Source organism: Spea bombifrons, chromosome 6 (genome assembly GCF_027358695.1).
Source record: "Spea bombifrons isolate aSpeBom1 chromosome 6, aSpeBom1.2.pri, whole genome shotgun sequence".
NCBI classification, from domain to species: Eukaryota; Metazoa; Chordata; class Amphibia; order Anura; family Pelobatidae; genus Spea; species Spea bombifrons.
This window is the reverse complement of record NC_071092.1, coordinates 48,116,709-48,129,561: the sequence shown is the minus strand read 5'-3', so window position 1 is coordinate 48,129,561 and position 12,853 is coordinate 48,116,709. Positions and strand designations below refer to the sequence as shown.

The window sequence follows — 12,853 nt, the reverse complement described above, 5'->3', positions numbered from 1 at the left end:
GAGCTCTCCCTCCTCTGGGGGGAATGGCTTAAAGAGGGGCAGGACTGGCTGGACTTGTGGCTAGGACTAGTTGCGTATAGAAGCAGGCCTAGCCCCAGACCTTAAGCAGGTATTGAGCTGGATGCCCGGAGAAGAAAAAAAACTCACCCAGGGACTTGGGGAAGCATCGCTCTACCCGGAGACTCCAGGTGAACCCCAGGGAATTCCAACGTACGTCCAAGAGACACCGGCGGCATGAATTCCACACTAATTCGACATTAACAAAAGGCTTCATTTTTTAAATTTCTCCTTGAGTTTCATCTTTTTCTACCTGGCGAACAAAAAGCAAGAGCTTACTAAAACTCTCAAATAGTTTTCTTAAGGTTATCCCACCTATTTTAGACTCGTTAATAATTATTTTAGACATTTTTCACCTTTTGTAACCTGTGCTTAAGAAAAGGGTTATCTATCTGAACAGCCGAGAGTTTAAACAGCCCATACCCTGTCTACATATCAAGGGAAATCATTATTATAATATCATTAAGAAACTGCAGAATAACTTACATTAAAAAAAAAAATCTTTTTTTTTTTTAATCTCCTCTGGGTAAATTTATGGCTTTCTTATGGAGACAGATTCACCAAATAACAAAACTGTGGACGTAGCTTGTCTTATGTGATTACGGGTTGAAGTTACTGGCTTCCTAGGATCCGAACGATGCCTAAAACGCGTAATATTATAAATTTACCCCAGAAATTGTCAAATAAACTGTGATGTTTTAAAAACCTGTTAAGGGCAAACGTTGGTAGCAGAGCTGGAAAACAGTTTACGAAATATAAAGTATCGAGCGAGGAATCAATAGTTTTGGAGGCTGTAAATTACACCCGGGTTTTACTTTACAAAGAACATCATAATTTCATGTGTAATAACATTTTCTAATGCACTTTTTTTCCCAAATAAACTGGACTGAAATAAAGCTTTATTCTTCACAAAAGAGTAGTTTTTGGGTGGTTTTTTCACTGGAACTACTAAGCGTCGCATGTATTTTTATGGTGGAAGAATTTCTAAAACCTTTTACGATTATCCTCTTTAATGGGGGCTCTTGACATTAAAGCTCCGTCTTCATTGTTTTTTATCGACAGAACCTACGTCTCCCTATTGACTAAAATAAATGGAAAAGGTAAATTTATCTGAAAAACAAGCCTCTTAAAAAAAGCACAACCCAAGTGCGGTCATTTTGTCGTAAACAGACGCCTGGAACCCATGTCTCAGCCGGTTTTCGGCAGTTTATTTTTGCCCGGTGCCCACACTCACTCTCTCACACGCTCTCTAAATGTTTCCCTACCTTCTCTGCCGACCACTTCCCCTTCACATCTTATTCTTTTTCTTCTTCCTTTTCATCTTCTGTCTTCTCCCTTCTCTTTTCTCTTCTATCTTCGATCTGTTATTTTGTATCTTTGTCCGCATCTCTGCAGACATAACCCGATGAGAACTTATGTTAAAAATGGCGGTGCTTGCGGTGACGTCCTCTCCCCAACCATCCATTCAGTAATTGAAAGCGTCAACTGAGGGTAATATGGTGGCGCTTGAGGTGACGTCCTCTCCCAGATCCTTCCAATATGTAGCTGCCTGAAAACATTATATTATGGGGCAAAAACTACAACTGGGTTAAAAAAGAAACAATATTTTAGAAGCATTTTTAATCTGGTATTAGTAATAGAGTAAGTAATAAAAAATGAGAGGTGTAATGTATGGAAGTTTTAACCCATTTTTAAGTTTTTAAATGTGATCATTTTAAATCTGTGACTAAAGTTTCTTCCAAACTCAGCTGCCCCATTTTGGTCTTTCAGTTTCTCCAAAGATTTACGACATTTCCTCTGACATGGTCGTCAATGAAGGAACAAACGTATCATTACTGTGCTTGGCCACCGGGAAACCAGAACCGTCCATATCATGGAGACACATCTCTCCGTCCGGTAGGTGGATTACTGTGTGTTTACAACCTTTAAGTGTTTGCATTAATTAAACTTTTTAATTGAATTATAATATAATTCTTGAACCAATATATAGCTTTCTTTAAGTAATATTAACCATTTTGGGTTCATTTGAGTCAACGGCCTGTCTACACCTTAATTGGTTGCAACGTTGTTAACAGTGGTGGAAATGCATGGGATTGGGATTAAACTCCCTGATCAAAGTCTAGATAACGCACAAAAACGTTACACTGACCCCCAACAAATGAAACAAAGAAAGGAGCTCAGACTTTTTGTTTTAAGTTTAGTTGTTTCTTTCATTCACACTCTCATTCACTCGCTGGGCATAACCTCCTGGCGAACAAATGTAATCAGTGGTGTATTTACCTTTGGGGCTGCCCCATAGTGTCGAGATATGACGTCATATCCCAGCGTGCCGCATCTCAAAGGCTCACAGCGCCTTTTAATGGCACAGCCCCGACAATCTCTCTTGAATCTGGCCCGTCGGGGGCCTTGATTGCCGGAGTGGACCCCCCCTGGATCTGCCGCCCTAGACCCGGGTACATCACTGCTGATACTCCTGCCCTAGCCTTATTGTTACCCCTTTTTCTGTCCCTTTTTGCTCTCTGCCATCTTGCTTCCCTCGCTGTAAACGCTAAAACGGTAACAGATTGTCAGCGATAAATACCTGCAGATCGTGTTCTTGTTTCTTTTTTTTTTTTTTTTAAGCTCATCAATTTTTCACCATGAAACGCGGTGCGAACACTTGTCACGTTGTGTTTAAATTATGACAGCGGGTCGTCGGGTTTGTAAACATCTGGAGAGCGCAGGTGCGGCAGAGAAATCCGCTTCTCATTTATATGAAGCCAAAACAAAACGCTGACCCCGGCAGCAGGAAAACAACACCGACCGAGCCAGCATGGCGGGGCCTGTTAGCGGCTCAGGGTATTGGTCAAGCAAGGTATTAAAAGAAGCGGTCACATAGGTCTCTAGTTCAGATTGGTCGGCTTGTCATGTAAATAGAAACCCAGAACCTGCCGGCAGATCGGCCCCATCCGGCCCCCGTCTAGTCGCCCGTTTCTCCTGCTGTAACGACTCAAACCTTAATCAGTCGTTGGTCTCGTCTTAGATTCAGGAGCCGTATGTCTATCCCATGGCCAGTACTTAATGTTAATCCCCTGCACCACGGTCTCTCTTTATCTGAAGAAGGGACCTCTGAGGTCCCCGAAAGCTTATGTAACTCTTACTTTGGGCCAACAAAAGAGTATTGACTTTTGGCTAAAGATCCATTTGATTTTTGGTCAGAGAAATTTAGTCTTTAAGCTGTTAAATCATCGGAAAATAGAAAATTCTACCTTCTAAGATGATTTTTTCTTATTCGGTTTCAGAGTCTGGTTCCGTTTTTAGAATCTTTATGAAAATACGTAACTTTCCCCATAACGGATATAACGGAAGGAAACATTCTCTTTTTGTTTAATTCCAATATTGGATTATCTTTGGTTATAATTACATGCTTTCCCTTTGCTACCTGATGTACGGCGGATACATTAGTGGAACTTTTTTTTTTTTCACAGAACAATAATGATTTCCTTTAAATTTATTGTCTGAAAAACTGGTCTTTAAAATGGAAATGTTAAAGCCATGAATTTTAGGCCATATACAAAGTAGATAATTTGCTCACTTCTTGACTTCGTATTCCGAGAGCAGAACAGAAAAAAAAATGGCATTAATTTTGCAAGAGGCAGAAATTTTACTGCAACAGACCAAAGAGTTTAATAAATCTTAGTGATTTTCTTCTAGATTCTAAAAGTAGATATTATGTTAACAGTAAAAGTGGAGAAACTTTTTTGTGGAAATATAATGTTTTGCCAATTCGAGTCGTCATAACACCCAGGTTTTTTCCCGCACAAAAAATGTCCTCTGCTTCCTTGGAGCTCCGGGTCTCTTTTCTCTTTCTTTATTTAGCCACGCCCACTCCCTGCCCACATAAAGTTTTTTTGAGTCTCACTCCACCCTTAGGTGCAACCGGTCTTGCCCCATGAAAGGCAAGCCCTGCCTCCATGGGCCGCTAGCCCTGCCCCTTCAAGAAGCCACTCCTTTAAAAGAGGGTGAGCTCTGGGTACCCTACGCTGGGAGGTTACCACGGATGACTAGGGTTAACTCTTCAAAATATACATTTAAAGTTAAAATATTAATTTACCAAATTCCATTTTACAGTTCAGTAAATAAATCCAAATACTAATATACTACGGGATCTGATCGATTATTCCAGCCTATAAGTTATCTCTCCCCTATTGTTAAGTTGCTGATTGTTCATGATTGGTTCAGGCAGTCTCGATAAGGGAGGAAAAAGACGAGAAATTGATCAGATAATGCTGACTCTGCCACAGGCTGCCACCAATTTACCCTGAGATAAAAGAGTCCCCATCTTTACAACAATCACACTGATTGGCAAACAATAAAATCTGTCATTTTAATAAATGAATTTCATATTTGCTAAAATCTGTGACATTTCTCCTATAATGTTGGATCCCATCACAATTCCCCTGCAGTTCACGGTTTAATGAATAAACAACCATTTAATTCTGTAAACTATTTTTTTCATATTTTTTTTCCATAATTATTTCTAAAGTTCCCTTTTGCACGCAGAATGTCATTTTTGCTACATTGTATTTGCTCTTTGATCTCATACATATAATTTAGGCCTTATGTATTGCAATGGTTATGTTTCTAAGTTGTATTTAGAACAGCGGGAACTCTGGTTATCCTTTCAGATCCCTGGCCATCTCTCTGTATTGTAAAATAAACTAAAAAGATCCCCCTTGTGCCTTTTGTGGACTCTGGCTGTAGATATTCGACTATTTTCCGTAGAGTATTGGTTTTATTGTATCCCGGTTTGACCGTATTCACCGATAACCCCGTCGTTCTGGGACTCCACCAAACCTCCAGATATATTGCAATAATGCATCATCATAGCACTGTCATGCTTGCCGTATATTAACGTAATTCATCTTCACAAAGCGCAAGTGATGTCCCTGTCTGAAAGGAACAACTCCTGGAGAAGATTAAATTCAATTACCGAACAAAAGTCATTACCGAGAACAGGAACATCCGGCCATAAAGAGTCCCATAGCAGATATGTGCGGCCGTCGCTATGTAGTTGAGGTTATGCATAGAGCAAGTATTTTATCCTTCCCTGTAACACGGTCTCTGATCTTTATGAAGGTTTCAACACTCAGGCAATGAAAGATGGTCAGCTTAAGCCATATAATTTGTTTTTAGAACTTTTAGGTAGACTTGGGTATTTAGCGCCCCCCCCCATAATCCCTAATTGTACAAATTTGAATTTTAACACAATTTTCCAGCTTCGTTAATTCATACAAATGTCTGAAAACAGGAAGCATCCCCAACAAAACCGAATTTTCATTTGCGTTCCCAGTCTCACATTCTGTCTCCCTGCCATCTGCTTCCATGTCCCCGTCTCCTTTTCCACAGCTCTGCTTTGTCTTGCCTCTTCTTGTTCTTCTGTATTCCGTCTTCTTTCGGGGTCCGCTTCTCCTCGCTATTGGCTCCGGTAACCAGACCCCTCAGAACACTTTCGTAAAAAGGGCGGAGCCTCTGCGCACACCCTCTTCCCCGATTGGAAGAACGAGAGAAAGGCTGTCCCAGCGGGGCACCTCGTGGCTCCGCCATTTTGGAGAAAGAACTCCAATTGTCAAAAATAATGCAGACGGATCCGCTGAGAACAAGAAGCGCTTCTGTACCTCTCTTTCTCCACAAATCCTTCTACGCTATTCTGGTCTTACTCTAAAAGGCAGAGCCACGGCCCGGCCCGCAGGGACAGCATCTCCCCCATTCCTTCAATTGGAATAGATGGTGTGCGCTGAGGGTCCTCCCTTTTGCGGAAGCCCCCACTAGGCCAGGTTAACAAGTTGGATAGCGGACGTGTCCTACAGATAGAAGACCATTTTGTTTTTTTCTCCTACAAATCAGACAAAAAGGGAGTGTTTCTCAGTAAAAGATCGGCTACCAAAAAAAAGGCGTCTCGGATCCACCACATTTTGATCTCATGCAGGTGCCGGCTTTCTTAAAACACCAGAAAATATGCGGCCCTTCAGTACCGGATGCAAGAAGAGCCGCTCTCCATATTTCCCCGTTACGTGTTTGGAAATTGGAATATGGAGTATGAATTCATATTGATGTATCTCAGCGGCTTACAAAAAAAAACCCAACATGTACATGACGCACTCATCCCCGCGCATCGTATTGATTTGTTATTCTGTAGAACGAGAAAAATGTGAAAAGGCATAATGGGAAAACATAGTGTCTGTAATCCCGCTGTCTGCTCAAAGGAACTCTGCGGTTTGGATTCCGAGCCATTTCCTGAGGTTTTTGGACGGTTGAAATTATTGTATTACTCAGCTATTGGATTTGCTACAACACAAGACTTCACAACAACAGATTACAATTTTGGAATGAGATTTTTTTTAAAGTTTCTCATGATTTATTTTTTAAAAACATTTTTCTTGTGAATACTGAAAAGAAAAAAATCCAAATGATTTTGAGTGCATTTTCAATACTTTATTCTCTTGTGGTTCTCTATTTTCAAAAGGAGGGGGAAAAAAATAAACTTTTTGAATTAAAAAAATAAATACACGGACATTCAAAAATATTTATGTTGTTAATCCAAAAATATATTTATTATATTCCTAAAACAAAGCAATGGAATGAACCCTGGTTTCAAGGTCTCTTTTATGGAGGCTTCAGGGCGACGCGGGGTTAAAATTTAACTGAAAGGATTAAACTAACTGAATTTAGTATTCCCAGATACTCATTAATTCCACTTATTATGTTTCGCTCATATGCGGCAGAATATTTTCTAATACATACCCTAGTCGCTGCCGATACAAAAACGTTTTCGTTAAAAATTCTAATTAAGATTCTGAAAAGTGAATTTGCTGAGTCCAAGAATTTCGGGTCATTAGTAATTCTAACATTTTTTTTTTTTGTATTGCAAATGTAAAAGTTTTAGACTACATAGCAAGGAATTAAAAGACTGACTATAAACAGTCATTCTGTAACACAAATGAGCAAAAGTTACCATTTGGAATACTAAAGTTGAAGAAATTGTGCATTACTAAAAAAAAAAAGGTATCTTAAACTGACAATTTTAAGACGACAGTTATAAATAAATTAATTGCCTAATAAGAACAATATTTTATTGTATAATTTTTATTGTATATTTATTGTATAATTTCTTATATTGTATAATTCAGGGAAATAAGTTGTTTTAAGTAATTTAGCGTTAATTTTTAATTAAATATAAAAAAAAATTGTAAACATATAAAAATCTATTAATACAAAGGCAGAAGCAGGGAGACTTCATAATCTATTGAACATTTTTAAAAAAAAAAAAAAATTTGATTGAGAAATTTATTTTGCATTATTTGCATTTTTTTTCTGGGCTTCCATTTAAAATCTAAGGAATAAAGTTCATTTTTTTCCTCTTCTTTTGTGCAATAGAGCTACCAACGTGTTACGTTTCCAAGTTGCATTTATAGCAGCTGGGAACCCAATTGAACTTTTGTTCAAAAACAATAGAACAGGAAAGCTAGAATTTGACTTGGCTTCCCCGGGCACGTGTCCGTACACCGTAATCCCTTTTAGCCAAATTTAATGCAGCTGTTGTAAAACTGAATTCTTTTTACATTTAGCATTCTATCGGTTATGGCTATTACTGATTCCATCCTTTATCCAGCTTTCTTTTGTAAATTTACATTACTGAGACCCCATAATATTTAAGAAAAAAAGACAACATACAGACTTAAAAAATCTTAAAATCTCCCTGTCCCCAAAATGTAAATGAACCCACCTCTTTTACTGATAAAAGTTACTAACGTTTAATAAGGACATTAATAGTCTGGAACGTGAATGAATGAATAATTACGCTCTTCTTGACCTCCTTCTGCTCCCGCTTAGTCTTTTCTCTTTAATCTCCCATATATCTAATATATATATATATAATTAGTTTTTTTTCCTTCCGTCAACTTTTAGTCTCCGCTCTATCATCTCAGCAAAAAAATTAGGAACATTCTCTTCTCCTCACCTCTTCCATAGGGCAAAAAAAAAGACTCATCACTGCTTGGGTTGGGAACACCGAAGGAGAACTCAACTTTGGACCTGCACTCGCCCAATGGTGATTGCCAGCATAATTAAAAAATAAAAATCTTATGGTAAATGAGTGAATAAATCCCACAGAAGACATGGGGAAGATTATAGATGCTTAAGTGCATGTCAATAGTTACTTGCTTGGGTTGAAGTGGCTGGTGTCCAAAAAGACCCAAGCCTGAAACGTGACCACTCAACAGAAGAAGAGTCCTCTCGAGCATCTGCACAGGCGTTTGTGATGGCCAAGGTCTTGGAGGAAAGCAGGAATTTGGGTTGACCCCCAGGCTTTTATTCCTCCTCTCCCCACAAGCCAGGGTAGAGAGCCATGTGCCTGGGCCAAGTAAACACTGGCTTCCATCAATGATTTGACCTGGTTCATGACCCTTGGATGCTTAAAGTAATTTTTATGTATTACGGTATATTTCTTACTAATAGGAATGGGTTTTCCATCGTGTCTTTCTAGGACCTCCTATCACGCAAAATTACACAATTAATAAATCCAACATGATTACTTTGCTTTTTGTAACAATTTAACAGTGTTTCGTTAAAATTTGATTAAGAAAAAGTTTAAATGCTGCATATTTCAAGGAGCTGATAAAAACTTTTATGTTCAGAACGGCGATATTATTAAAAACCGAATATTAGTTTTAAGAAAAGTAATATATATTCCTCGTCTGTTTCTGGAAGAATAATTTCAGAAGACAGAGCTAAAAGACACTTTAATACATTTTATGATTGAATTAAACTTATTACCCAATGATTTAATATTCAGCAAAAAACCTCACATAACCAGCACCTGTTATAATTATGTTTTACATTTCTCTGCTATCCCAAAGAACTTGCAATTAACCTTTAAAACGCTTCTGTTAAACACTGGTATTTATGCAAAAACGTATACTTTTTCCTGTTTCCAGTGTGTCACGCTATAGGGTAATATTCTTTTTTGTCCCAAGTAGATGGGTATTTCCCAGCTACAAATTATTATGTGATGCCCTGGTTGATATGTCCTGTTAACCCATTGTACAGCTCTGCGGGATATGATGGTGCTATATAAACCTATAAATAATAAAATAATGGCCTTTATTATTTTTAATAGCTGGGACCAAAAGGTTGAGCTTTTTTTGTTTAACATACATTTTTAAAAAATAAATCTACTTTTTTTGCTAATTTTTTCGTGTATATTTTTATTATATTTTTTTTAAAAAAGTCTAGATTTTTTGTATTATATATAAACACATTTATATACAGCCATAAACTGCAAGTACATTAAAAGAGGGTTGAAGAATATATATATATATATATATATATATATATATATATATATATATATATATATATATATATATATAAATATTTTAATTCCCACGGTCTTCCCTGAAGAGCTTGCACTCTCTCTCTACTTCTGTTGCTATTAAATGTGATTATGGAATTTATGGAATTCCTGGTTTCTTAAATTAGTCTTTTTCTTGCCTGACGCTAATATTTGGCGCAGATACCCCGACGACTATTGCCCCCCATCTCGGTCACATATAAAGGTCACTTTTACTGATGTGCATGTATAGTTTGCTTAGATGTAGGATTTTTTTTTTCTTATTCTTAGCTTCCTGCCCTTAAAACCTAATCGGTTGGCAGTTGTCTAGAGAATTTACTCCGGCTGACAAGACGTCGCGTTCGATGGAGGGATTTGGGAAACGTTTTGACCCGCATAGTTTAATGCAAACATTAGAGTAACAGGCTAGCATTATTCCATCCTCTGTAAAGGGCACGCCATGCTTTTCCTCCGAGGATTCGGCAGCCACGCATGTGTTTTGCGATGTTATTGTGACATTTTAGAGTTGGAACTTCGGATAATAGCTTCTTTCAGAAGTATGGGCCGCTTGCCCTGGTTAGCTTCCAGCTGTCAGACTTCAGAGGCTCGGGCTCTGCTTTCAAACTATTCTTAGATTTAATGAACAATGCGTTCAGCTGAACTTTTTTTATTGTTTTGTCTTTTTTATTATTATTTTTTAATATATAAATCTAAATTATGTTGGGAAATCATACATCAGAGAGCTGCTGGCGCTCTATACCTAAACGGCAATGTAAAAAAAATATATATACCCTGGTTAAATATTTCCAATTTTTTATGTTAATAAATGTAAAAATGTTTGCTTCCTTGTTTTAAGTTTAGCTAAAACGCAAAAAAATATCCCTTCCTTACATTTATAATATTATTTCACGAAAGTATCAATAATTAGATGGTACTACGACTAGAGTTTTTTTCTCTAAGACATTTTTTAACTGAAAGATGTAAAAAAAAAATTACAAAAAGGTCAAATCAGTTTAATTGTAAACAAATTTGATATTTATATGTGCAAAAGAAATTAGGAATTCTCCGTGTCCTTGATCTATGGGAATCCATCAGATAATAATTTAATGGCACAATAGTCTGGATATTAACATTGGCATTGACGTGAATCACCCCCATGGTAAAAATATAAAGAGTCGCCATTTCACTTATAACAGAACCAGATTAAAGTAATTTACCTGCCGTTATTTGTCTTGTTCTAATGGATTGCATTGTTGTTCTTTTCTTTTTTCTTCAAATACAAAATAATTAAGTCCCTTGGGCCTAAAAAACTAGGAATCTATGAAAGGTCTTAAATTTCCCAAGCATTCCGTACGCTTTGTCTCGTAGTGATACATTGGGGGTTTTTTTTCTGGATTTTTTGCTGTAAACAAAGTCCAAAATCAGATCCCCGAGCAGAAACAACTTAAATCTCTTATTTAGTGAATTTCAGGTTTACATAATAATGTGTTCCTTCCTGAAAAAAAAATATAATAATAATTATATATATATATATCATTAATTCCCATTTAAAATATCTATTTTATTTAATGACTTAATTGTAAGGAACTAAACTAATTTTTGGAATTAGAATTACAAATTAAATATTAATTGGAATTTTTGGTCATGATGGGCAAGGCTTACCGTGAAATCCAATCAGAGTGCAGGTGCTGCAGGCTGACTGGGCCATATTTTTAAGCACAGAGCGACCAGCGATTGCCATGGCGACCTGCTATTCTGTGGAAGCTATTGATGCTGTATGATGGTGGGAAGCTGCCTGTCACCCGCACCTGTCCTCACCTGCTGTCCTCCGTCGCTGCAGGCCTCCCAAAAGCTCCGTGATCGCGGAGTAGGCCGAAGCCGCGGACTGTAGTAGCGGTGTCTACCCGCGATCGTGACCGCAGTAGCGTGGTAGGCCAAAACCTCAGAATAAAGTCCCCGGGGAAGAATTCCAGGTGTTGCCCAGACCTCAGAATAATGTTGCACACCTGTGGAGAGGAGGTGAAGCCGGCCTCCTCCATCAGCTATCCACCAATGATGTTCACACAGAAACAGTGAACCAGGTGCTGTGGAATCACTCCTGCCTGGCAACCAATCCAGTGAGGAGCTTGTCCAGCACGGGGGCGGAGTAGATACCTGCAGCGCTATAAAAACCCCTCAGACTGTAGCCACTTTACTCCAGTGTTCCAGAACTTGCTGTATGTCCTTGGATTCCTTTTCTTCTCTGCTCGCTTTGCTACAGACCCTCTATTGGATTCTTCCTTACTTGACCTTTGGCTTTCCTGTTGGATTACCCCGTTTGTCTGTTTCCTGACCCTAGCTTGGATTACCATTTTTTCTGATCCTCGCCGACCCCTAACCTATTGGACTGTTCCTGACATCGTTCCAAACCCAATCCTGACACTGCCAATGCTCTGTATGTGGTGGGGGGCAGAATGGGACTGGTAGCTATTACTGTGTGAGGGGTGTAGGGTGGGTTGAGGGAGAAGAAAAAGAAACAGAAGAAAAAAAGTGAGGAGGGATGAGAGGAGAGTGAAGGGAGGGAGAACAAGATGCAGAGAATACAGAAAGGCAAGAGAAGGAAACAAGATACATAAAGAAGGGAGAATGAGAGGGAGATGGAGCAAAACAAAAAAAGGAAGAGAAAGGTGAGATAGAAAGGAGCAAGAGAATAAACGCAACCAAGCTTGAGACTGTCGCAGCTGCCTCTATTGTGGGAGATTTCTTGTCATCATTCTTTTTATCCTGAAAGAAGAAGCACTTGGCCCGTCTGCAGACTTATTTGAGAACCTCGGCAGACGTTTTAATGTAATCGCGGCTGTTTTCGGGTTTAATATTTACGGATTAGTACATTCATGTCCATAACGTTCCATTCTCTGTATCGGAATATATTTTTCCGAGGCTTCCAGAATCGGCTCTGCTGCACATTGAAATTCGAAGGGTTTGCTCGGAATTACTGTAGCAACCGTGGTCAGCTTTGAAGATTTTATTATGTGAAATGTTTGCATTTACAAGCTAAGTACATAAAGATTAGCGGGATTTACTCCGCGGAGAGATGTTTGGACACTTGCTGAGCAATACGGTTCTGTAGGACATGTTAAGATAATACATCAAACCGCTATTTGCTGCGTTGGAAGGAGAAGATGTATTCTGGAGAGTCTGCGGAGGACTTGGAGCGCCGCTGCTATTAGGGGGGGAAGCCCCACAGTATCCTTGGGGTAAAAAGTAACGGTTTTCAACTGATGTTCCAGTGTTTAAATGACACAGTTTAAGGCGGTTTAAGCAGTCACTCGCCATGCACTCTTCTCTTCTACCTCTCTGCTGAATGTTACATTTTTGTAACTAAAGGCAGCGTTAGGAGCATTTCTAGTAACATTCAATACCCCAAAACTTTTACTTCATTCCTCA

At 38.6% G+C, this 12,853-nt stretch overlaps 1 protein-coding gene across 2 annotated transcripts in view; it reads left to right on the top strand.

Moving 5' to 3' along the window:
* Positions 1–12,853, top strand: part of NEGR1 (neuronal growth regulator 1) — a 203,090-nt gene that overhangs the window by 98,681 nt on the left and 91,556 nt on the right. For both annotated transcript variants that reach the window (XM_053468797.1, XM_053468798.1), the window contains exon 3: positions 1,828–1,953. In XM_053468797.1, coding sequence (XP_053324772.1) covers positions 1,828–1,953 — 126 coding nt within the window. The remainder of the gene's footprint in view (positions 1–1,827; positions 1,954–12,853) is intronic.